The sequence below is a fragment of the Haliaeetus albicilla genome, chromosome 25 (assembly GCF_947461875.1).
Source record: "Haliaeetus albicilla chromosome 25, bHalAlb1.1, whole genome shotgun sequence".
NCBI classification, from domain to species: domain Eukaryota; kingdom Metazoa; phylum Chordata; class Aves; order Accipitriformes; family Accipitridae; genus Haliaeetus; species Haliaeetus albicilla.
This window is the reverse complement of record NC_091507.1, coordinates 16,009,085-16,031,124: the sequence shown is the minus strand read 5'-3', so window position 1 is coordinate 16,031,124 and position 22,040 is coordinate 16,009,085. Positions and strand designations below refer to the sequence as shown.

Sequence of the window (22,040 nt, the reverse complement as noted above, 5' to 3'; positions counted from 1 at the left end):
TGTGTTCAGATCTAATAATTACAGGAAAAGAAAGAAGGCTTCTGTACAGGGGAAAGTCTCAATAAATAACAATACAGTTAAAATCATTGAACACACAAAGTGTCTACCTCTTCATCCTGCTGTAATGCTCACCCTTCCACTGCTCCTCTGGGTCTTATTGGTGGTTTCATTCTGGTGGTGAAGATGTGGAGGTGTTTCAGCAGTTGTCAGCATCTAAAGGACTTCAGATGCTGACGGGAGGAATATGATGTTCATGTTGACAGTTTCTTCTTCTTCACTCTAGGATTCACTTGGGGTCATTTTTATGTTTGCTAACAAGCTTTTAAACTTGGCTCTTTCTTCATTGGTCTGCAGCTCCACATTACATCCAAATTTAATATATGTGGTACCTTACATACATGTTAGATACTATTTCTTTATTCTGTTTATTACCCTAAAACCAGTTTTGTTTAGCCTCAAGTCTGCAGTTCTTTAAGTGACCATGGGTGAGCTGTCCATAGCCAGAGTATCTCAAAGTGTCTATTCTGTACCCTATCTCTTTTTATCCTATGCTTGTATTCCTCTACATCCTGTGTCTCCACTTCTCAAGGCCTCTGCTATCTTACCAGGCCTGTATTTTTCTACACTATATCATTGTGTTAGAGTTGTAAAATGATGATGGTACCATGCAAAGATAAAAGTAAAAACAAATTAGCCACAGACATCTGGGCAGTTGGAAAAATTGTTGTTACAACTAAGCCAAGTTTAATTGCAGGCTACAACAAAAGTTGCAGGCAGGTCAAGAAAAGTTCAAACAAAGGAAACCTGAAAGGCCTAAGTCCTCAGGGTTTGCAAGCCCCCCTACAAGGCTTATGTCCAGTCACTAGTGATGGCAATATAGTGTTACAGGCTAACAGTGCTGCAAGGTCCAAGGATGAACACTGGTAACACATTAGCTGTAATGTTGCCACCAACCATTAAATAGGTCTGGGTGTGGTGGTTTAACCCCAGCCAGCAACTAAGCACCACGCAGCCGCTCACTCACTCCCCCCCCATCCAGTGGGATGGGGGAGAAAATCGGGAAAAGAAGTAAAACTCCTGGGTTGAGATAAGAACGGTTTAATAGAACAGAAAAGAAGAAACTAATAATGATAATGATAACACTAATAAAATGGCAACAGTAGTAATAAAAGGATTGAAATGTACAAACGATGCACAGGGCAATTGCTCACCACCCGCCGACCGACCCCCAGCCAGTCCCCCGGCGGCGATTCCCCACCCCCCCTTCCCAGTTCCTAAACTAGATGGGACGTCACCTGGTATGGAATACACTGTTGGCCAGTTTGGGTCAGGTGCCCTGGCTGGGCATGAGAAGCTGAAAAATCCTTGACTCTAGTCTAAACACTACTGAGCAACAACTGAAAACATCAGTGTTATCAACATTCTTCACATACTGCACTCAAAACATAGCACCGTACCAGCTACTAGGAAGACAGTTAACTCTATCCCAGCTGAAACCAGGACAGATGCCCAGCTCAGAAAGTTCCTAGGGTGCTTGTCAGCTGAATCCGGAGATGCCTCACAAAATACCAGTACTGCTCATTATACTGTTTTTCCTCAGTCTTTAGTGCTGGCCACTATCAGAGAGGACTGTAGGCTTGATTAACCTTTTGCTCTGACCCAGTCTTTATATTCAGCTTTTGGTCGCGTGCTTTTGCCAGAAAGTAGTGCCTCTCTAGCAGAGACAGCAGTTGTAGGAATGTGTGCCCACACTGAGATGCAGTTCAGTATCTTAGTTTAACCTGTTGTTGAAAGTGGCTTTGATGAGATGGTGGGCTATAAAGTTGTGTGGCTGAAATGCAGGTACCTATTCTCATCTGGGCCAGAAGAGCAAGCTGTGGGCAGAAACATCATCTCTGCTGCCTTGCCTTGGAGGTTTGACTACTGAGGTAGGCAGCATGCTTATGAATTTCTGATAAGGTGTGGTGGGAGGCACCAGGAGTTAGCAGGAGAAGCCGGCGTCACTGTTGCTTGCCTTCAGCATGCAAAAATTGAGAGTCAGATATATCAGTCGTGAGAGTGAGTTAGTCATGGACTTTAAGTAATTTGGGAGGCATCCTTCACATTTTCAGGCTTTTCTGTATCCATGCAAAATTTGCTTTTTAAAAAAAGTGAGATTCAGATAAACTTGGCCTGTAGTAACACACCAGTTTTACAAGGCATGTTAGTGCTTGGAGAATTGACAAAACTCTGACATTTAAGCTCATATTTTTGAGCACTGAGTGCTGCAAGGAACTCAGCACTAATATATGCCCTTTGTCCTTGCATAGTATTTATATCTTTTTATGATCGTTGCTACCATCCCTGCTGTAGTGGTTATTTTTTTAAATAAACTTTTGAAGCCCACTAAACTACATCAGTTTTAAAGATTGATCAGTACTAGTTGCTGAAAACAAACCAGTAGATTGTAGTTACAATTATTTGAAAGTTGGTTTTAAAAGCCCTGGACTCCAGAAATCCATCGCCATACCGTACAGGAGTCTTAATTTTATTCTGAATTTTGGACTGAAATGTTTATTACATTTGTTCTGTTAGTAGATGAGAGTGAAAGAAAAGAATGTTGTTATAGCAGAATAAAGTGTTGCACAACACATACTACATCTACACAAGTATTTGCTACCTTCTTTGTCCGAACAGACCACTTTAATGTGTAATATGTTGGAGTGAGGAGACATGAACCTTCTAAGTAAGTACCTGCAACATTTTTATTTGTCCATGGGTGTTCATGTTTGCTCATTTTACACATTAAACCAATCAGAGTAGTAGAAATATGTTTAGTTACTCTTTCTAAACTATTTAATCTTTGTTTTTTCTGTCTTAGAGCTAGCATCATAATATCCACTACAAGACATTTATTTTCTATAATAGCTCCTTTGTTCAATCACGCCTCAACAAAGAATATAGCATTTCAGTAAGGCTGATAGTCAAATATGGGAAACCTCAGGGGAATTTTCACAAGTAGGGGACAATTGTTGAAATATGATATTCTAATAGAAAGCTGCTGATCTTACATTGGAGAATGATTTGTAATCAAGTTCATAGAAATATTTCAGTGAGATTTGGTCTGATTTCCTCTAATGAGGTCACTTCAAAGACATGCAAGCCACTTATGACCTATTTTTTTTTGTAGGTCACATACTTTATTTATTGCAGTTTTGTGCTACTGATTTAGGCCTTTTAAATTCAGCAAATACGGCAAGTTTCAATATATTCCAGATATTTTTCCAGTATGTTTTAAAATGACCCATGTCTGTCAGTACATGTAATCTTCCCACGCAGATGTGTTTCAATAGCTCTGCTACAAGTTAAGAATCTGTTTCTTAAATGATATTGTCAGGTCCTATTAGCAACAGTTCAGTTTATACTTGACATGGACTTTGCTTTTTGCAAGTGTGGTGAAATGTACCTTCCCTTAAAATCCAGGTACAGTTTATTCCATGTTAAAAACACATAAGCAAGTAAGTTGGTCAGGAGAGTTAATTATGTTCCCGGTACAATTACAGCTTTCTATGAACTGGGCCTTGCTTCCATTTTCCTATTTCTTTTTTCTTTCTTAAATTCTAGATATATTGTCTACTGCTGATAACTCTCATCAGCACAGTCACTGAAATGAAACTATTGTTGCTGATATTTAAGTGTAGAAATGTTGGTTTCTCTGAAGTTACCATCATAACCTGTTTTTACTGAAGAGCATCAGTAGTGTCCTTCCTTGTGACCTGCAATGGGCAGATGGTGACATTCCGAGACCTCTGAAAAATTACTTTTTAATGTTTTCTGGCTTTGTGAAATGAAATTGTGGCTTCCTTTTCTGAAAGAGAGGTGTCTGCAGCAGTTCCTTGCCTATAGCAGCAAAGCTTGGACAAATTACTGTATTTCAGACCCTGTCACTTCATTTCCCACTTCCCCTTCTCTTTGACCTTGATCACAATACAGCTGCCGTAACCATGTTGTGAAAGGCAGGGACGATGTGTATATGTATGTGTGTGCATGTGGGAGGAAGGTACGGGGCGCAGGGAGGAACTGGGATAGTACATGTGCATCCACCGACCCACAGTTCGCCTGCTGCATTGGGCAATGCAAACACAGGATAACACCATCCCTTTAGTCATCCCTGAGTCTCCTCTTGCTCCTTCCCAGTGCTTGTGCTCCTGAATAATTTTTGAATGTATAAATATTTTTCAGTATATAAAGGCTGCACTTTGCTCAACACCCACTCAAAAATAGGTTTATTTCTTCTTTCAGTGTCTGTCTTGAGGCATAGCTAGTAGCTGACAGGTGATAAGCATTATCTTTTGCTCCGTTTAGTCCTGAGTCCCAGAACTTCTTGAGAAACAGCTCAGCAATCCATCCTTCCTCAAACCTACCAGCTGTACTCCCTTTTGGCTGTCATCTCAGCCCACATCTGCCTTTTTCTGGCTGGTGGAGAACCCTGTGTAAACTCCATTGTTTCTCCTCACAACTTGGGCAAGAAAGCAAACCACATGTTGGGGGTCTTTGGCCCAGATCCTAGGAATCTGGACAGGGTTTTCTGGATGTGTTTGAAGTCTTTGACAGGGCCACAAAGTGGGGTCTGTATGCTAAGTAGATTGTCAAGGAAAACGTTCTCAGAAACTGGCAAGACACTGAAGTAGCACCCCTGTCCCCTCTTATATCTTACAGGGTGATCTTACTGTTAACCCAGAGGGTAGGGTTGGCATGAAAAAGGATTCCTTTCACTGGGACAGCTGTCCCACTGAGGCGTTTAAATGGGAGCAGTGATGGGAAGTGTAGACTGTTATTGGTCTGTGTGGAGTTGGATGCTTATGCTTCCAAACTGCCAGCATCCCACCATTTGTTTACATGACTCCAGAAAGGAATCCTGGAAACAGCCTTGCAGTCAGCATCTTGGCCCACAGCAACCCTCTCTCCCATTGATTTAGAAAGATCAGAGTAAACAAACAAATCATTTTATTTTGCAGGAAGAAGAAATTAAAGCAGCACAAAGGAATCAGCTATCTGGAATCAAAAAAGTATTACTTAATTTGAAAGGACATCCAGTATCGTGGCCATTAGGCATAGTCTAGGCATGAACTGTGTAAGAAAAAAAAGATATATGGATCAGAAATACACTCATAAAACAGTTCAGGAGTACAAAACAAATGCTGATGGAGAAATATGCATCAGCAGATTTGTATTAGTAGCATAAGACTCCAGTTTTGCTATGCTGCCTAAATCCTGGTAATAACCTTTGTGGAATATTACTCCCACACCAACATTTATTTTAAATTTTCTAAATACTCGACACTGGTTTATTTCCTGAGTCAATTAGTTATGTCTTACTGAAAACACATATGTTAGAGAAAGTATTCATGCATTTCTGATTTGTCCTCAGATGCTGCTATGCATTTTTAATTTATATAAACATTTTAAACAGTAAACATAGGAATCACAGCAAGTCAGAGCAATGCCATGTAAAAATGAAGAGTGCTTGGGAGATTTTTTTGGTGAGCCTGTCACCTGACGGAGCATTCTTTCCATGTGGGAAAATGTAGTGTCAGGAAAGTAAACATGTTTAGCCTGTGAACCTGGAGTGCAGTCCCATTGCGCAAGTGAGGCTCGATGGTTTCAGAGCAGAATGTGAGATCCCATGAAACACATAGAGGACAGTGCTAACAGTAGTCTGTGATTCCTGGGTTGTTTTGACCAGCATGCACTAATTTTAATTAGTGCTATATTAGTCTGTGAACTGGATGAGTATTATAGGCAGATAGATCAGATAGTTCCCCAGACTTCTCGTTGTAATCCAAGCTTGACGAAAACTTCTGATTACAGATGTAGTTTCAGTGCTTTTATCCCTCTGTGTCTTCTGTGGTCCCCCTTCTCATTGCCTGTGTGTTGGAAGATATTTTACTGCCATCCATCTGTAATCAACACCAATATGAATTCTTTAGCAAATGTTAAGGTATGTCTGGTTCATTTCCATTTCATGTCATAAACTGCTGGTTGGGTTTTGGATTTTTTCGGCCTTTGTTCCCCTACCCCACCCTTTCCTGCAGCAGGAGCTGCTCAGAGAGGGGGTTAAGCTCTTTTTTTCCAGTTAGAGTAATGCTGTTTCTGCATTGTGAGCATCATGGTTATGATGACAGACTGCTTTAAAGAGGCAGGGTGTCCAAAGGACCATTAAATTCAGAAATGTGTTTCCAGTCCAAACTCCTCAACAGAAAATATGTCCCCCGTTCTCATGGGCTTTTCCATGTCCATATAGGTAGTGTGACAGCCCTATTCATGAGAAGTCATCCCATGCACAGGAAACTTCACCAAAATGTACCCAGCATGTTTCTTGTGAAGAGGGTAAATATTAATTTAGGGTAAAAACCATTTGTAAACAACGGGGAAGGCTGAGAGGGTTGGACTTCAAACTGCTCTGTAGCAAGACTCATCATTTTCCATGGCACTGTGCTGTGCTCAACTTGATAAAAGCTGTTCTGCAAAGTGAAACAGAGCTGTGCTTTTTCCTTTTTAGCTAGCAAATCTGTGTGCTACAAATGTTTGCCTCCACCTGTGGGTGTGCATATTTTTGTGCTCATAGGAGTACTGAAGAAATAGAAGTATTGTGATGACAAGTGAACTTAAACCAGTATCTTATTAACAAGAATGCTAATTGTATTTTAGTTGTGAATATAGACAAATGGTCTTAATTTGCACAAAGAACTAAAGGAGCCTAAACTGCAGTTTTCTATTAAAAGTACTCAAATATATTAAAGGGATAAAATTAGGTTTTTAGATTAATAGAGTTTGCTGAAGTTCATAGCGTGGAAGGATCAAGACAGTTTGTAATTTACAGATTTGTCTGTAAGTGGGAGAGGGTGGACAGGAAAGCAAAGAGAAAACAAGCTACTTTCTGCTGCTGAAATGGCCTTTTATCTAAATATCACGGAAAGGTTGCATTTGGGGATTTCCACGCTACACAAATACATTCGTTGTATCTTGCAGTAGTTTATTTCATTTTCTTCTGAAAGATTTTTTACTGTTCTTCCTGAGGTCACCCACTTGCTCAGAATCCTCAGGAGGCCTTCAGAGAGTGACAAGAAGACTCTTCAGGGCAAACTTATTTTTTTGTCCTTGGTAATCAAGATTCTGGTCAGTGGGAGAGGGGGACATTGAACCAGCTTGAGAGGGAAACCTAGACTTAAGGAGTAGACTGAGAGGGGGGAAATAAAGCTGCTTTGTGGAGCTGGCAGACTAGAACCTGCCGAGTACGTTTTTGGTGGGAAAGTAATTTTGGTGGGAGGCAAAAGTCCATATTGGATGCTGGCAGCACTTGCTTTCTTTTGCCTTCCCAAGGGGCATGGTAAGGGGGATGTCCTTGATCATGGAGTGAGTGGAGTGAAACCCTGTTGTCAACTTGTGGATTTGCAGTAGACATAGTCTGTGTTGCCGCCCCCATGAGTCTGGCCAGAAGGAAGAATCTGACTCAAGGTGTCAAGCTCACGGCTCTGACTTTTCCTGTTGTGCTCTGTGTGAGATTCAGGACATTCAGTCTCCCATTAAATGAGACAGAAGAGCGAAGTCCTTGTGAGACTGTAAAAAAAATAGCTCTTAATCAGTGATGGTCTTAGCAGGCTTTTGCTGGGAGCTTCTGTCCTTTGAGTTGATGCTCTGCTCTTGGGCTGCCTCTGCAGCCATGAGTGATAGGGTTAATCCAGACCTTCACCTCAGACCCTGAAGCATGCTTAGTAAAGTTCCTTGCATGTTGTTTGAAATAGCTGTTGGAGATGGGATGCTGGAATTGCTGGAAGATTGGTCTGGAGCCGAATCCTGGAGCCAAATCTTGAGCAAATCTTGTTTCACTACCAAGGTTTTTCATGGTTGGAACTAAAAAATAAATAAACTAAAAAAAAAAAACCAACCCTGTATGCTAGTTATACTAGAGATGGTGCTCTTACATGGAAGGCAACATAGTCATAACTTAGCATAGTCTGGCATTTCATCCTTTCCCTTATTTTGCCCATAATGATACAGTTAATAGGATGTTAGCTGGAAACCTGGCCATTTGGCAGATCCAAAATACTTACTGTTTTAGGCAGTATTCATTTCTACTTTTTTGTGTATTGCAAAAACATTTTCAATCAGAGAAACTTTTTACTAAGATGTTATCTGAAGAATGCAGTTGGCTGAAGGACCCCTCTTGATGTTTCAAAATGGATTGTTCTCAGTACCCCACAACTACCTTTCCACTGCCTCTTGGAGACGATGGTAAACTTTTAGTAGGATTGCATCCCAGTTTTTTTAAAGCATTAAAGAACCTGTCACATTCTCCCTTTCTCTATTATTCTCTTCATGTAGATGTTTCAGTAACATTTAGCCTTCCACTGCTGTTACATTTTCTGCTTTGACATGTCTCTTTACCTGATCAAATGCCATAAGCCCAGAGCACTATGGCTGTAGAAAAGTATAGTCTCAAAGTAGATTTTGATTTAGTCTGTAAATGGAGTAGCCTCTTTCTCCTGCATATTGATGTATGAATTGGAAAAATCCTGTTTCTTACAGTTGTGTAATGAGTGTCAAAAAAGTAGTTATTAGGGTAAAAGGTTTGATCTCACCTGACACATTTGTTTCAAGGGGTAGTTTGGTAGGAGATTTTTTTTTTTTTTTTTTTTTTTGCAAGAAAGCAACAGACCAAAGCACTTTGCCAAAACAGTTGTGGAGATAAGGAGAATATTAGCTTGTAGTTGTACAAGCTAATCACCAAGGGATTGTTTTGGAGCTGAGGTGATCATCATTTTTGCTTGAGATCTTGCAGGCAGTAAGAGTGAGACCAAATGTCCGAAAGTTTCAAGCCCACAGGATGTGAGGCCATGCAGCTCAGCAGAGTGGCATTTGCTTCCCACAGCCAACTGCCAGGACTGAAGGTAGCAGGCCAGAAGTGGCATCTGATGAAGATCTTTTCTTCTGGTCATGTGCTTTGGTGCTAACAGAGCACCAAATAAATATTCACATAACAGAGGGGAGGCTTGTTCAGAAGCCTTTTCTGCACCATGGAAATGACCATTACTGGTATTGGGGGTCAACAACAGCTTTTCATACTTCTGTTGAAGTCACAGTTGAAAACTGGCATTGCAGCAAAACTTCATGAAGTGCAAAGCTGCACATATTGCCAACATCCACTGTCTGCAGTATTAGTAAGGACAAAGCCAAAGGCTATGTGTAGATGCATCATGCCACCTTCAGGATGGGGTTTGCCTGGACATGAGTTACACCAGCCTTTGGGACTGCTGGCTGCAGGAGTGGTACCAGCCTTTGGTACCATCTAAGGAAACTATCTGCTGTGTTAATACTACTTTTAATTTAGTAGGAATCCTGCCTCCATTGATTTTTATCAAAAACATGGTCATAAAGTTGTAATTATTGAAATAGTTGTAATTCAAGAGAGTGATCAGAGCACCTGTCATTTGGGTATGTCAGGCAATGCAGTGAATACAGTGAAGTCATCCCTGCCTGAGCTAGCACAACTGTGGGCGGGATCCAGTTTGCCCAGCTGCAGCATCAGGCCTAAGCTAGTCATCTAAATTCTTTCTATAATTAGAGAGAGAGGGGAGGGGGGTATCTTCCTAGGGTGATTCATCCCACCTACCTTGGAAAATGGTGACTCATTCTCTGGAAGTGCTTGTGTCTCACCGTTGATTATATAGAGAACCTGGGCAGTGAGTTGATATCAGATACCTGCCTCCCATGCAGTTAAGGTGAGATAAAATCCTTTCCATAAGTGATAAGAGCTCATACCTATGTTCTTAAGCAGTCTTGGGTAATTGGTAGGGCTGGCAATTAAGTGAAAAAGCTCAGACTGGACTTTTCCATCCCTTTTATTGTAGTATGACGTACATGGGTGGTCTTAAAAGGTATATCCCATTAATGTGAATGTGAATGAGGTGGTACCACTAACAAATACAAACCTTCAGTTAACCTGTAGTAGATTTAAAAATAATTCACTCTTCCAGTATGCATATTGCTAGCTGTTCATAGAAGCCTATCTCGCATAGTAATTTCACCCAGTGGAGAAATAGTCCTACATCCTGATCATTTGAAATTCTGTGTTTTGACACAGAATCTTTTCTCCTGACAGTGGTGGTTATAACTCTTCCAAACAGCAAAATTTTGAAAGTTTAACTATAGAAGAGCAAGTGTAGTAACAAATGCTGTCTCATACTCAACATATCATATACATTCCTTTTTTTTGATAGCATCAAGCCTTTCAGTAAACACGTTAATGTATGTTTCTTACAGCCATTCTACCCACTCACCAAATGCTGACCTGAAGTCAGTCCTTTTCAGCATAAGCTTATTTTTTTGTGCTCGTGCTCTGACTGGCTATTGCTATGACTAGTGCTGGGTGAGGTCCAGCAGAGGATCATGCTCTTTTTCTATTTTCAGTAAACTTTAATGTGAGAGCTAGTAATTAGATGTTAAATTTACAATTAATCTCAGAATGGTACCTGCACGTTGGTTGTGATTTATGCTGTATAAAAAGATTGATTATTCATGCTGATTATTTTGTTAATTTTTTAGATGTGGACTTAACTGATGTTATGATATGCCAAATCCATCCACACATGAGGAAGAGAGCCCTCTGTAAGTATGATCAGTGTAAGTAAATTAAAAATGTATCCTTAGGTGAGAAACTAATATTGCAATTTAATTGAAGAGTTGAGAACTTAGAGTGCCTTGGAAAATTATTACGCTCAGTAATATTTTAAGTAGAAATAGTTTCAAAACAAAGAAAAGACCTGACCCTGTTTTAATTTCTCAAGGATTGACCCTTTTTAAGGATGTCAGCAAGTACAGAGATTTTAGCTGAAAAACAGCTGGACTCTTTAACCTAACTGCTGTCTGACCTGTACCTATGTGAACTTGTTAGTTATTCTCTAAAAAGGTATTTGTAGGATTTGTGGGAAGGGGCTGTCTAAATCTCTACAAGCACATTTTGTAGGTATTCTGTTTCATTAGGCAGTTAGGTTTAATGGATTTACAAACCATTAAATGTCACATTACATAAAGAACAAACCAAGGAAAACCTATTGCTGAAAGAAGGGAAGAAAAAATAGGAGAATGGAAAGACTTGGAAACTGGCAAAGAATTTTGATGGAAGTTTTATTTGACCAAATCTTAGGACATTCAGTGCTATTCGAGAAGGACTGGTGGTTCACTAGACACTTAACCACTGAAAGATTAAAAAACAAAAAGGAAGAAAAAAAAAAAAAAGCTTTTTTACTGTGAGTGATCAAACGTTGGAATAACTAGGTTGGCCAGAGAAGTTATGGCCAGAGAGGTCCATTCTTGTTCAAAACCAACTGGACACAGTCCTGAGCAACTTGCTGTAGGTGACCCTGCTTTTGAGCAGGGGGGTTGGATTAAATGAACTCCAGAGATTCCTTCCAACCTCAGCTATTCTGTGATTCCATTTGAATTGGAAAACTGCCTGCTTTAATTTTTGACTATCATAAATTATATTTATAAGCAGGGTGTTGTTTTGTATGCTGTCACGGAGTTTTGAAGCTTTTGGGAAGGGGATGTTCAGAGCTCTCAATTTCTGCTTCTTCCACTCAAGAATTCCCTTTTTTCCTATTTGGAATTGGCTTATGACATTATATTGTATAAACCTGAGTTGAATCACCAAGGCAAATTATTAGTTCTGAGTGGCAACAGTGTGCCCCATCTGGTGGGCACAGCCCAAATTGCTGCCTCCCTATAATGAGCTCCCCATTTTTAAATCTCATTCCTAAGCTTAGGTAGGTGGCCACGGTTGTGTTCAATTCAGTTGTCTTAGGTGTTTAACTTGGATGTAAATTTTAGATCTCACATGAACCAGTGCTAGTTAAGAAGATGCTTGAGTTCCCTGTGGAGAGAGAGAGATTCTTTTGAAATCCTCCAGAGGGAGATGCTGGCTAGTTAAATTCAGAGACTTAAGTTAGGCAGGTTGAATGTTCCTTTGGAGGCCTTGAGACAGTTTTAAAATGCCTATTTAAAACACAAGTAAAAGCTAGGTGCTTTATTTAATTAGAATGCATCTTGCCCATTGTTAGGTCTGTCAGCCTAAAAGGAAAAAAAATATGCTCCCATTATGCAGCATGGTTCAAATGTTTTGTAGAATGAATGAGGGGCTGCTGTGAAGGTTTTAGTCACTGTATTACTACCTTTCAGGTTTATCAGATCTTACTCCTAATCTCACTTCCTAAATGAATGGAGTTTGTCATAATAGCATGAAATGAATACAAAAGTTCCATTACTGCAGTGCTAATGTGGCTGATGGAAGGAACATTCAAATTTATCAGCCAAACCAAAATCACCACATTTAACAACAGAACCAAATTTTCTATAGACTGTATGTTTCTTTCCTACCGTAACATCTCACTTTGTAGGCAATGTGAGGGGAAGAACTGTCATGGATGTCTGTAGACCGATAAAGTGTAGGGTGAAGGAAAGAAAAGCACAGACGCTGCCATGTGCCCCATCAGCAGGGATCCCCTTTTGCTTTTTCTTTCCATCACCATCCCAGAATTTCAGCCTCACTCTGGCCTAGTAGGTTTTATTTATAGTTTTCAATATCCCTTTCTCATAGCAGTAGAGCCTGGAATGACACAGTGTGCTGACACTAACAACATTTCCTGCCCTTTTGTTCTGCATTCTGCTGACCCTGTTGTCCCTTTGTCCTTATCCCTTGTCCTACCTCTGCAGACAGAGGCCCCATCTGATGAATTTACTTGTGCTCCCCAGGGATTATGAAAACCAGGAAACTTCATTAAGGATGGTTTAATAACTTAGACAAAGGAGAAGAGCAGCTGGTCTGTTAACGAGTCGCAACCCCCATTCTCTGACAGAAGAGCCTTTCTTGCATGTGGTACAGTCTTCAACAATTTGCAGTAAAATGCTACAGATGTGCGGTTCATGCAAATTGAGTTACTGTGCATTGGATCTACCTTGAGCGTTTTATTTTAATTACCTGAGGCAATTTTATGGCAGTAGGTTTACTGCTGTTAAAAAGAACAGTAGCTGACAGTGGCTTAAAATTTTGGTGTATGTTTTTGCTCTCTTTCTTGCTTAGTGTGGTAATGTTAGAGGAATAGCAATTGGAGACAACCTGCTGCACTCTGCTACTCTGTAAGACAAACATCAGTAAAGTCAAGCAGCAAGAAAAGAAGGGTTCTTCATGACAAAATGACAGCAAGAGAACACAGTCCCCGCCATGGTGCAAAATCCCGCACCGTGCAACGGGCCTCCACCATTGATGTCACCTCTGACATGCTAGGCCTTTCTCTAGCAGGTAAGTACCTTCATGTCATCTATTGCTCTGTTGGTCCTTTCAGAATCTACCTTGTACTAATGTTGTTTTTTTCTTTTAATTGCTAGAAGATTTACATGTGTCTAGTTATCTGGAGGGAATGAGATAGAAGAATTATACTAAAAAATTAAAAAATCTTAAAGTTACCATTTTTAAAACAGACAAAAAATTAAAATTGGAGAGGGAAGAAAAAAAAGAAACTAGATTTTGTGCAGTTCTATTTATCATTCAAAAATAAGCAGCAAGGGGAGAAAAAAACCAAAAGAATGTCAAGGTCTAGGAAGAATCTTGGCAACCTCCTTGTTTGACATTGTACAAAATTTTCAAGAGAGTTCTGGGAGCTGAGAATTATCTCCCTCATCTTTTATGGTGAGTAAGTTAGGATTGTAACCACCAGAGGCTTTCTTTGATTAGCGAGAGAGACAGGTACTTCTCCCTATTTACTGATCATAGATGAGATGTATCCAATTTAATAATTTGGAGTTAATAGTGGCTCAGACACTGAGTGGCTTTAATCCTGTTGTTTTCTACTGAGATTGCACATTTTATATTCCCATATTCCATATAACCTTGCATAGTTTTACATATTTTAACATGTTTTATAAAATGAGATCATCTTAGGTTTTTCAAATAATTTTTAGGTACCAAAGATTAGCTAATAAATATTTTAAATACCAGTCATGGCTTATTGAATTAAATATACTAATTTTTTTATAAATTTAATTTCTTTCTCTGTATGACTGCAACTTCAGGAAAGGTTTCACATGACAGCAACGTTTGGCTAATCTTGTGTTAATTTTTCTGATTTACAGGAAACATTCAGGATCCAGATGAGCCGATTTTAGAGTTTAGTTTAGGTAGGCTTAGTGATTTTTATGCTAATTTTGATGATACATGCTACTGAGTTTGTGTGCAGTTTTTTAATTGTTGATTTTGAAGTGCCTTTCATATAGTAAGGATTGAAACTTTGCTTTGATTTTTACAGAGATGTGGTAGTTTTCTTGCTGCCTGTAAAGTATCTTTTGATAAGCAGCCAGTAGTTTGATTTTGTGATGTTTTTAAAAGTCTGTAATTAAAACATCTGTCCTGTAAAATTTTAAATGTTTATTATGTGAATGTTATTTTTAAATGTTTATTTTGTTTATGTGAAGATACAGTGAAACTGTCTTCAGTCTCACTATATCAGCAGTTCAGGTCTTCAAGCAAACTGAAGATTTGCTTGAAACACCATTTTAGGACAGAATATTTTCTAAGAGTTACTAACTATTACACATACCTTCTTTCCTGTGATCTTTGCTGTCAAGTGATAATGTGAAATGGAGGCGACCTAATTTCTGGGATAGTTAAATTTGGACAAGAAGTCTGTGACCTCACTTGAAGAATAAGTGAAAAATATTTTCTTAATGAAAATTCAGTTCACAGTTTTAACTGCAGCATGGTTTTCTTGGCTTAATAGTGGACTAATGTTCAGAAGGTTATGCTCTTTAACAGTATGTTTAAAATGAAAAATTAGAAAATTTTCTCAGATGTATGTAGTTTTGTTATGAATAATGATCTTAAACACTCCTTAGAGCTGAATAAGGTACTTTATATGTTTTCAGATAAATTAAAAATATCTAGAACTGCAAAGCTGTTTAGTGTACATTTGAACATTTTGCTTGCCCAGGTGAATTTCAGAATTAACTTTCTGCATCTAGCTGAAGCAGAGTTAGAGCACACTGTAGTTATCTGTATCTAGCTAAATGGAATTTGGCTCTGAAGTTTAATGTAATTGTGTAGAGTCATTCACTGAAATTTTTGGTAGTTGTTTCCTACTCACCATAGTCCCTTCCCAGCAGTTAAACTCATGTTGTGGTTTAACCCCAGCCAGCAACCAAGCACCACGCAGCCGCTCACTCACTCCCCCCCCATCCAGTGGGATGGGGGAGAAAATCGGGAAAAGAAGTAAAACTCCTGGGTTGAGATAAGAACGGTTTAATAGAACAGAAAAGAAGAAACTAATAATGATAATGATAACACTAATAAAATGGCAACAGTAGTAATAAAAGGATTGAAATGTACAAACGATGCACAGGGCAATTGCTCACCACCCGCCGACCGACCCCCAGCCAGTCCCCCGGCGGCGATTCCCCACCCCCCCTTCCCAGTTCCTAAACTAGATGGGACGTCACCTGGTATGGAATACACTGTTGGCCAGTTTGGGTCAGGTGCCCTGGCTGGGCATGAGAAGCTGAAAAATCCTTGACTCTAGTCTAAACACTACTGAGCAACAACTGAAAACATCAGTGTTATCAACATTCTTCACATACTGCACTCAAAACATAGCACCGTACCAGCTACTAGGAAGACAGTTAACTCTATCCCAGCTGAAACCAGGACAACTCACAATAACATTTTAGAGGAAATAAACTACTGTCCTTTTACAATTACAAGCTAGTTCTCCTCATAGTAGTGCTGCTTGATCAACATTCAAGCAATTCTATTGGTTGTCCATGGCAAAATGCCATTTGGTAATGGGCTTAATGGAGCGTGACTTCAAATCAAATGCAGCCATGCTCATGAGATTCCCAGAGGAAAACCTATGCATGTATGCTCTTCTAATGAGCTGTGCTAGGGGGGTGGATAGGCAGATGTTAAAAGAGAACACGTTTAAATTACAGCTCTACAGCTTGGATCTAAACTGATCTGGTTGCATATTTACTGTTTGCATGCACAAAGGGGAGTGATGTCTGCCTCTATAGTGTGGCGATAGAATGAATATTAGGCCCTTCATGGCTTGCTTTCTGTGGGTATATAATATGCTTTTGTAAAAATGTAGAGTCTTACAGCAACATGAAAAAGATCCTGAATCTAAATGTATTTATCTATTGCATACCTAAAGCTTGCAGTGAGCTGCTAACTCCATCGCTAGATCGAAAACCAAATAGTTTTGTAGCAGTGAGTGTAACTACACCACCTCAGGCATTCTGGACGAAGCATGCACAGACGGAAATTATTGAGGTAAGTGGTGAGGTACTCCTGGATTAGATTTAAAATTGAAGCTAACCCAGGAAGCATTTCTTCCTAACAAATACCAACTTGCATTAATTTTTGCCTTTTTGTTTATGATTACAGGGAACAAGTAATCCTATCTTTCTAAGCAGCATTGCCTTTTTCCAAGACTCTCTTATCAATCAAATGACACAAATCAAACTCTCTGTATACGACGTCAAAGATAGATCTCAGGGAACAGTAAGTTTTCTTTATTCTGTTGCCTGTCCAGTCAGTGTGGAGCAAGGAAATGAGAGGCAAGGAGTTAAAACTAGTAACTTCTGTGGAAGAAAGCAAAAGGGTAGCGGCATTGATCCTAGAGAAAGCAAGATGGGTAGGGGAAGGAGGGCAAATGCCATGAGATGGACTTGGCAGAGTGAGGAGCGTTGCCAGTTTTCTCAAATAAAGCTTGTCTGCAGCAAGTTTGGAAACCACTGATTTAAATTAAGAGGTCCTGTCACTTGTTCTCTTACATTGTGGACCTCTTTACTGAACTAGATAATGAATAGGATTCAACACCCCTAACTGAGGCCTCTAACCTGTGCCAAAATATTGGGTCTGTTGGGCCCATAATGAAACAGTCCCTTTGGACAGAGCTGCTAAATCCCAGAAATCACCCTGCCCTGATACCTTAGTGATTTTGTTCAGGGGTAACATTTGTTCCCTTACTGAAAAAGTTTAAGTGCCAGCCCTCCCATGTAACTAGTTGGATCTGTGGGCAGCTCAGGCCATTTATTCTCAGACTGTTGCCCAAAATACGGTTTCAGGCCCCACATGTCTGCTTTTCCATGGCTTCCTCGGGGGCAGCAGAGCTGTCCATCTCCATACAGTGCTTCATGGGGAGGCTCTGGGGGAAAAGGAATGCCTCCAGAGGAGGTAAGTTTGTCAGGAGGAGCCAAGTTTGGGTCAGGGAGGGACTATGAAGTGTTGACTTAGTCTGAGCCCTGTTCAGTCATTGCTTTCAGTGTTCCTGTATTGCTGGGCCTAAGCCTGTATATCTTGAGGTGTCTCCACTCAAATCCTAGGGAAAGGAAAATGCTTATTGTCCTCCAGCAGAAAAAGGATTTTTGATAAATTACCAGATTTATTAAATCTTAAAGCATTTTAATTAGTTACGTATGGGCATATGTAATTATATTTTTCTTCTCAGACTTTTGTGCATAGTAATTGTATTTTGGGCTTTAGTGCTGTGGACAAAACCTTTGTTCATTGTAAAAGTAAATAATTACAATTCTGGTACTCATCTTCTTTCAGATGTATTTGTTGGGTTCTGGGATGTTCACTGTAAAAGAACTTCTTCAGGAGAAGAATCACAGGTTGCACTTAACACTAAGGTTTGTAATATTCTCCTCCATTTAGGAATTAATGCTTAATTCTTGAAAGCATGCTTAAGATGCGATGAAAACTGTCTGTGAAATGTGATGAAAACCTTTTGGTTGGTTGGTTAGTTTTTTAGTTCCAGGCCTCTATTAAGGAGAAACTATTTTATATTGCATGATAATTAAAACATGTGAACAAGACCTTTCCAACATGGTGAATAATGTTACACATTGGTTCTAGTTCTACAAGTCAGGAAAGTATTGTCAAGACCAATTCCATTTTTGTGTATTTCAACCTATTACCTCAGTGTATGTGTCTGTGGAGAGTGGCAAAATAAAGTGTTTTTAACCATGCTGATGTATAAAGAGGCTGTGATGGGGAGAATGAAACCCATTGAAACAAGGGGTTATCTTACCTGTTTGGAATACCTTGATTTAGATAAATCTAGGCTCTATTTACTATTTCAACACCTACGTGTTGCTAAATTGTGTATTTGTTGCTAAATAGTGTGTTTATCAATATAATGCATGAGGAATAGGAGGAGTCACATTACAGCAACATTGATTGTTGTAATTTTCTACTTTAATTCATATTGGGAACTTTTGTGGAAGGAACATGACCCAGGAGGGAATGAAAAAGAGGGTGTGAGTCTAATACCAATCCTTAAGGTAGTAGTTCTAATCATAGGAATCAAACCACACTCTTGAGAGCCAGTGTGGGACGGCGTTAAGTAGTGGATTGGGGAAGAATGAAGAAAGCAAAGTGAGATTAAGGAAGGAGAGCTCTGATGTGTAAATGCACACTGTAGTAGTATTGTGTTGAAAGTAGGACAGGCATCCCTGTCAGAGAAGGCAAGGGGAAGTCACTTGAAGGGGGGAAGCATAATCAGAGAGACTGAGGAAGATGATGTTGGTAGTATCGGCATAATCAGTGCTAGAAACAGTGACTGTGATAAACTTGCAGAAATTTCTTAGCCCAGACACAACTAACAAAACATGGGCAAAGCTTGTCATGCTAAGAGAAGAGACGGGTAAGGTTTTTGGCTTTTCCACAATGTGTTGTAAAGAAAAAATTGATATGAATTAACGGGGATGAGCAGATGAGCGAAATGAGTCAGAAAAGGCACCAGAAGTATGACATTGATGGTGGGTAAAATAGTCTAATTTATCAGACTGTGAAGATGAGGGTGCTTTGAGGGAGATGAAAAAGGGCAGGAGTGTGGTGGCAGGAGTTTCATGGTTGTGTGTTAGACATGGTTATTCTGTTAGGTTTATTCTTTCATGACTAAGTTGAAAATGGACTTTATTAAACTCTCTTGTGTTGATACCAAGTATATTCTGATTATGAAAGTATGTGAATACATGCATGTCTTCTCATTGTCACGTTACCCCTCGGATGTATAAGCTGGATGCTGAGTGGTGTCTGTAAACAAGCTGCATGATTTGAATACTTAAACCTTTTCTTGTAGTCATCTTGTGTGCTTATTTCTTTTGCCTCCACAGTATTGTTTGTTCTGTAGACTTCTTTTTTTTGTCTTAGTTGTCCAAGCATTTTTTACATGTAAACAACAATCTTAAAATACCATTTAGAATCTGTCTTAAAATAATAACATAAAGTCTCTGCCAGAATTACTGTGTTATGGGTGAGACAGAATAAATGACAGCCATGGTAGATCTGGGTACTGTTGTGTATTTAAAATCCAGCAAGATTAGAGCTTTTACCCCACTTGATTCTCTGACTCACTCACTCCCTCACTTCCCCCTCTCAGTCATGTGTTCACACGGTATCAGCCTCTCTCCCCAGCAAGGAGATGGCTGCTGGTCTGGGAAGGTGGGACAGAAAGTGGTATCAGTTTGTGCTGTGCAGCTGCCCAGCTGTTGGTGACCTGTCTCAGCGGTTAGTGGCCGGGTCCCCAGCGGTCCCTGGCATTTGTTTCCACGCAACTCCCTGATCTCCAGGATCTTCCTCCACCTCGAGGATCTTTCCTCCATTGAGAATCTTCACCTTCTTCCTCCCTAGACCACTTCTTTTCAGGATCCTTCTTTTTAGCATCAGCTTTTCTTTCTGGACTGTCAGGCCCACAGTTTTCTAATCTAAATAGTCTATCTGCAGAAGCACAAGATGTGATCAGCCTCCTAACTGGTGGCCTTGACTGACTTCTTTATTAAGTGGAAGATTTGGGATGTGCTACTTCTGTTTAGTCCATGTATTATCAAAATTTACCAGTTGCAACTGTACCAGTTGCAGCCAGCAGGTAGCAGGCTTCTGATAAAGAGTTTAAAAGTTCAGTTTCAGACATTCACACGCACAGGCGCGAACACACACGTGTGCATGTACATCCAATTATCTGCTCCATGTTAATGTTCACAATTTAAGCTGCTTTTGCCTACAACAGGCTAATTGTAAAATCTGAACTCTTTCTGGCTTTACAGAAGTATTGAAACACGTGCATGGTTTTAGGTTGTCTTCAATTAGGAGGTCTGTACAGCGTCCCTGCATAATGATGAGAGCATTTTCCTGTTGGAATAATGCATTATAAAAATACGTAAAATGAAGTTGAAAAGCTTCCTATTTAAAGTGTTCATTAAGTTTGAAGATTAATAGCCTTTTATAAGTGTTCCCTTGTTGATAAACAGGTCCACCTCCAAAAAAATCTCAACGCAGAGTGTTTGTTGCAGGTCGGCTGAAAGTGACCGTGTAGGTAACATTACAGTTATTGGATGGCAAATGGAGGAAAAAACTGACCAAAGGCCTCCAGTCACAAGGTCACCCGATACAATTAATGGAAGGGTGAGTATGAGCATTCTGTCAAATTCAGAAAAATGCAGATTTATTGCCAGCATTGAAATAAGCTAGGTTGACATCTGCTGTCAACTTTCCTGTCCATCTTGATATTTAGTAGTGCTTTACAATTTGAAAATACCGTAAAGAGCAGCCTAATGATGATGAAGCAGTTTTCTATTTTGCAGAGCTCCTGGTGCTCATGTTTGGGGTTAAAAGTCTTGGGGAAAATTTTAGTTTACAGTGATTAAGCTTTAGCTTCAAGTGCTTATGCCCTTCATCAGAATAGGATTGTGGTACTGTACGTTGGTGCACTTGGTGCATTGATAACCAGTTTCACAAAGATGTGGTATTCCAGTTCACATTGAGAATTGGAAGGTGGCATTAAGCAAAGCTGTAATGGGGATGCTCAGGGAATTTTCAGAATTTTCACAGGCAACTTGGAAGATTTTAATAAAACTGAACAGGTTACTTGAAAACCGGATTATTATTTGTTTTCTGATCCCCAAATATTTGTCTAAGAGCAGATATTTATAGTGCTTTCTCAGCCTAGAGATATGTTTAATTCTGTAAACCTTGTGTTCTGAATATCCTGGTGATAATTGCACTCGTATCTGTGTATCACAGTCACAGTGTGGATTAGTATCACTTTGTATCCAGCCAGACCTGTAGCTGCCCCATATTGATGCAGTACCTTTAAGGACGCTGGAGTTGTGCTAAGATAAAGTAGTTGAAGGGTTGGCTGAAAATTTTTACTGCATTTTGAACTGTGCAGTAGAAGTAAATAAGAGTGCTTAGATTGTAGCGTTTAAGTGGATTTATTATTTCAGCCTGCAGTATTTTTTGCCCACAGTAAACATATTTCAAATATTTATTTTAACGATGTGCTGAATATTCCTTTCAAGTCTGTGTAATAGGGTCATCACTGCATATTGCCCTGGCACTGAGGTTTTATTCTTTACTATTTGTGGTTTTTGTTTTTGTTTAGACTGTGTTGCCAGTTGATGAAAGTTTAACAGAATCTTTAGGAATCAGATCCAAATATGCTTCGTTACGGAAAGATGCACTACTGAAGTCTGGTAAGCTGCTGTGGGCTGTAACAAGTAAACTTTAGGTATCAATAAAAGCTAATCTCATGCTGTCTGCCTGTGGCCCCAGGGCATTTAAGCAGATGTTTCATTTGAATAGGAACAGGCTGCTGATTGAGCAGCCCTTTGAGGGTCATACAAGAATAAATTATTTTATCATTTGCACTATTTTGTATAGTAAAAACAGCAGAAACAAATTTTTGTCAATAAGTTCACTGTAGTATAAAATTTTCCATGCAATTTGCTAGTCTATTCCTAAGCAATTTTCAGGGGGGGTGAGGGGAGAGACAGAGGAAAGCAGTTGGTTTTAAAAAAAATTCTTGAAGAAAGGTTAGTTTTCCAGCAAATGATTGTATGAGAGGAAAATGCACAGTACATTAAAAAAAAAAAAAAGTATTTCAAAAGTTGAATATATATTTCATTTCCTTACCAGTGTTTTAAATCATTTGGAGGCTTTTCCTGCAAAC

The 22,040-nt window shown here is 39.5% G+C and overlaps 1 protein-coding gene across 22 annotated transcripts in view; it reads left to right on the top strand.

Annotated features, from left to right (window-relative positions):
* INPP4A (inositol polyphosphate-4-phosphatase type I A) overlaps positions 1 to 22,040 on the top strand; it is a 130,159-nt gene that overhangs the window by 63,840 nt on the left and 44,279 nt on the right. For 14 of the 22 annotated variants that reach the window (XM_069770025.1, XM_069770031.1, XM_069770023.1 and 11 more), the window contains 8 exons: positions 10,585 to 10,647; positions 13,118 to 13,336; positions 14,167 to 14,211; positions 16,236 to 16,354; positions 16,469 to 16,585; positions 17,639 to 17,718; positions 20,341 to 20,494; positions 21,474 to 21,564. In XM_069770025.1, the coding sequence (XP_069626126.1) occupies positions 13,231 to 13,336; positions 14,167 to 14,211; positions 16,236 to 16,354; positions 16,469 to 16,585; positions 17,639 to 17,718; positions 20,341 to 20,494; positions 21,474 to 21,564 (712 nt within the window). In that variant the 5' untranslated portion in view covers positions 10,585 to 10,647; positions 13,118 to 13,230. Of the gene's footprint in view, positions 1 to 10,584; positions 10,663 to 13,117; positions 13,337 to 14,166; positions 14,212 to 16,235; positions 16,355 to 16,468; positions 16,586 to 17,638; positions 17,719 to 20,340; positions 20,495 to 21,473; positions 21,565 to 22,040 lie in introns of all 22 variants that reach the window. The other 8 variants (XM_069770034.1, XM_069770033.1, XM_069770027.1 and 5 more) reach the window with 2 other exon arrangements.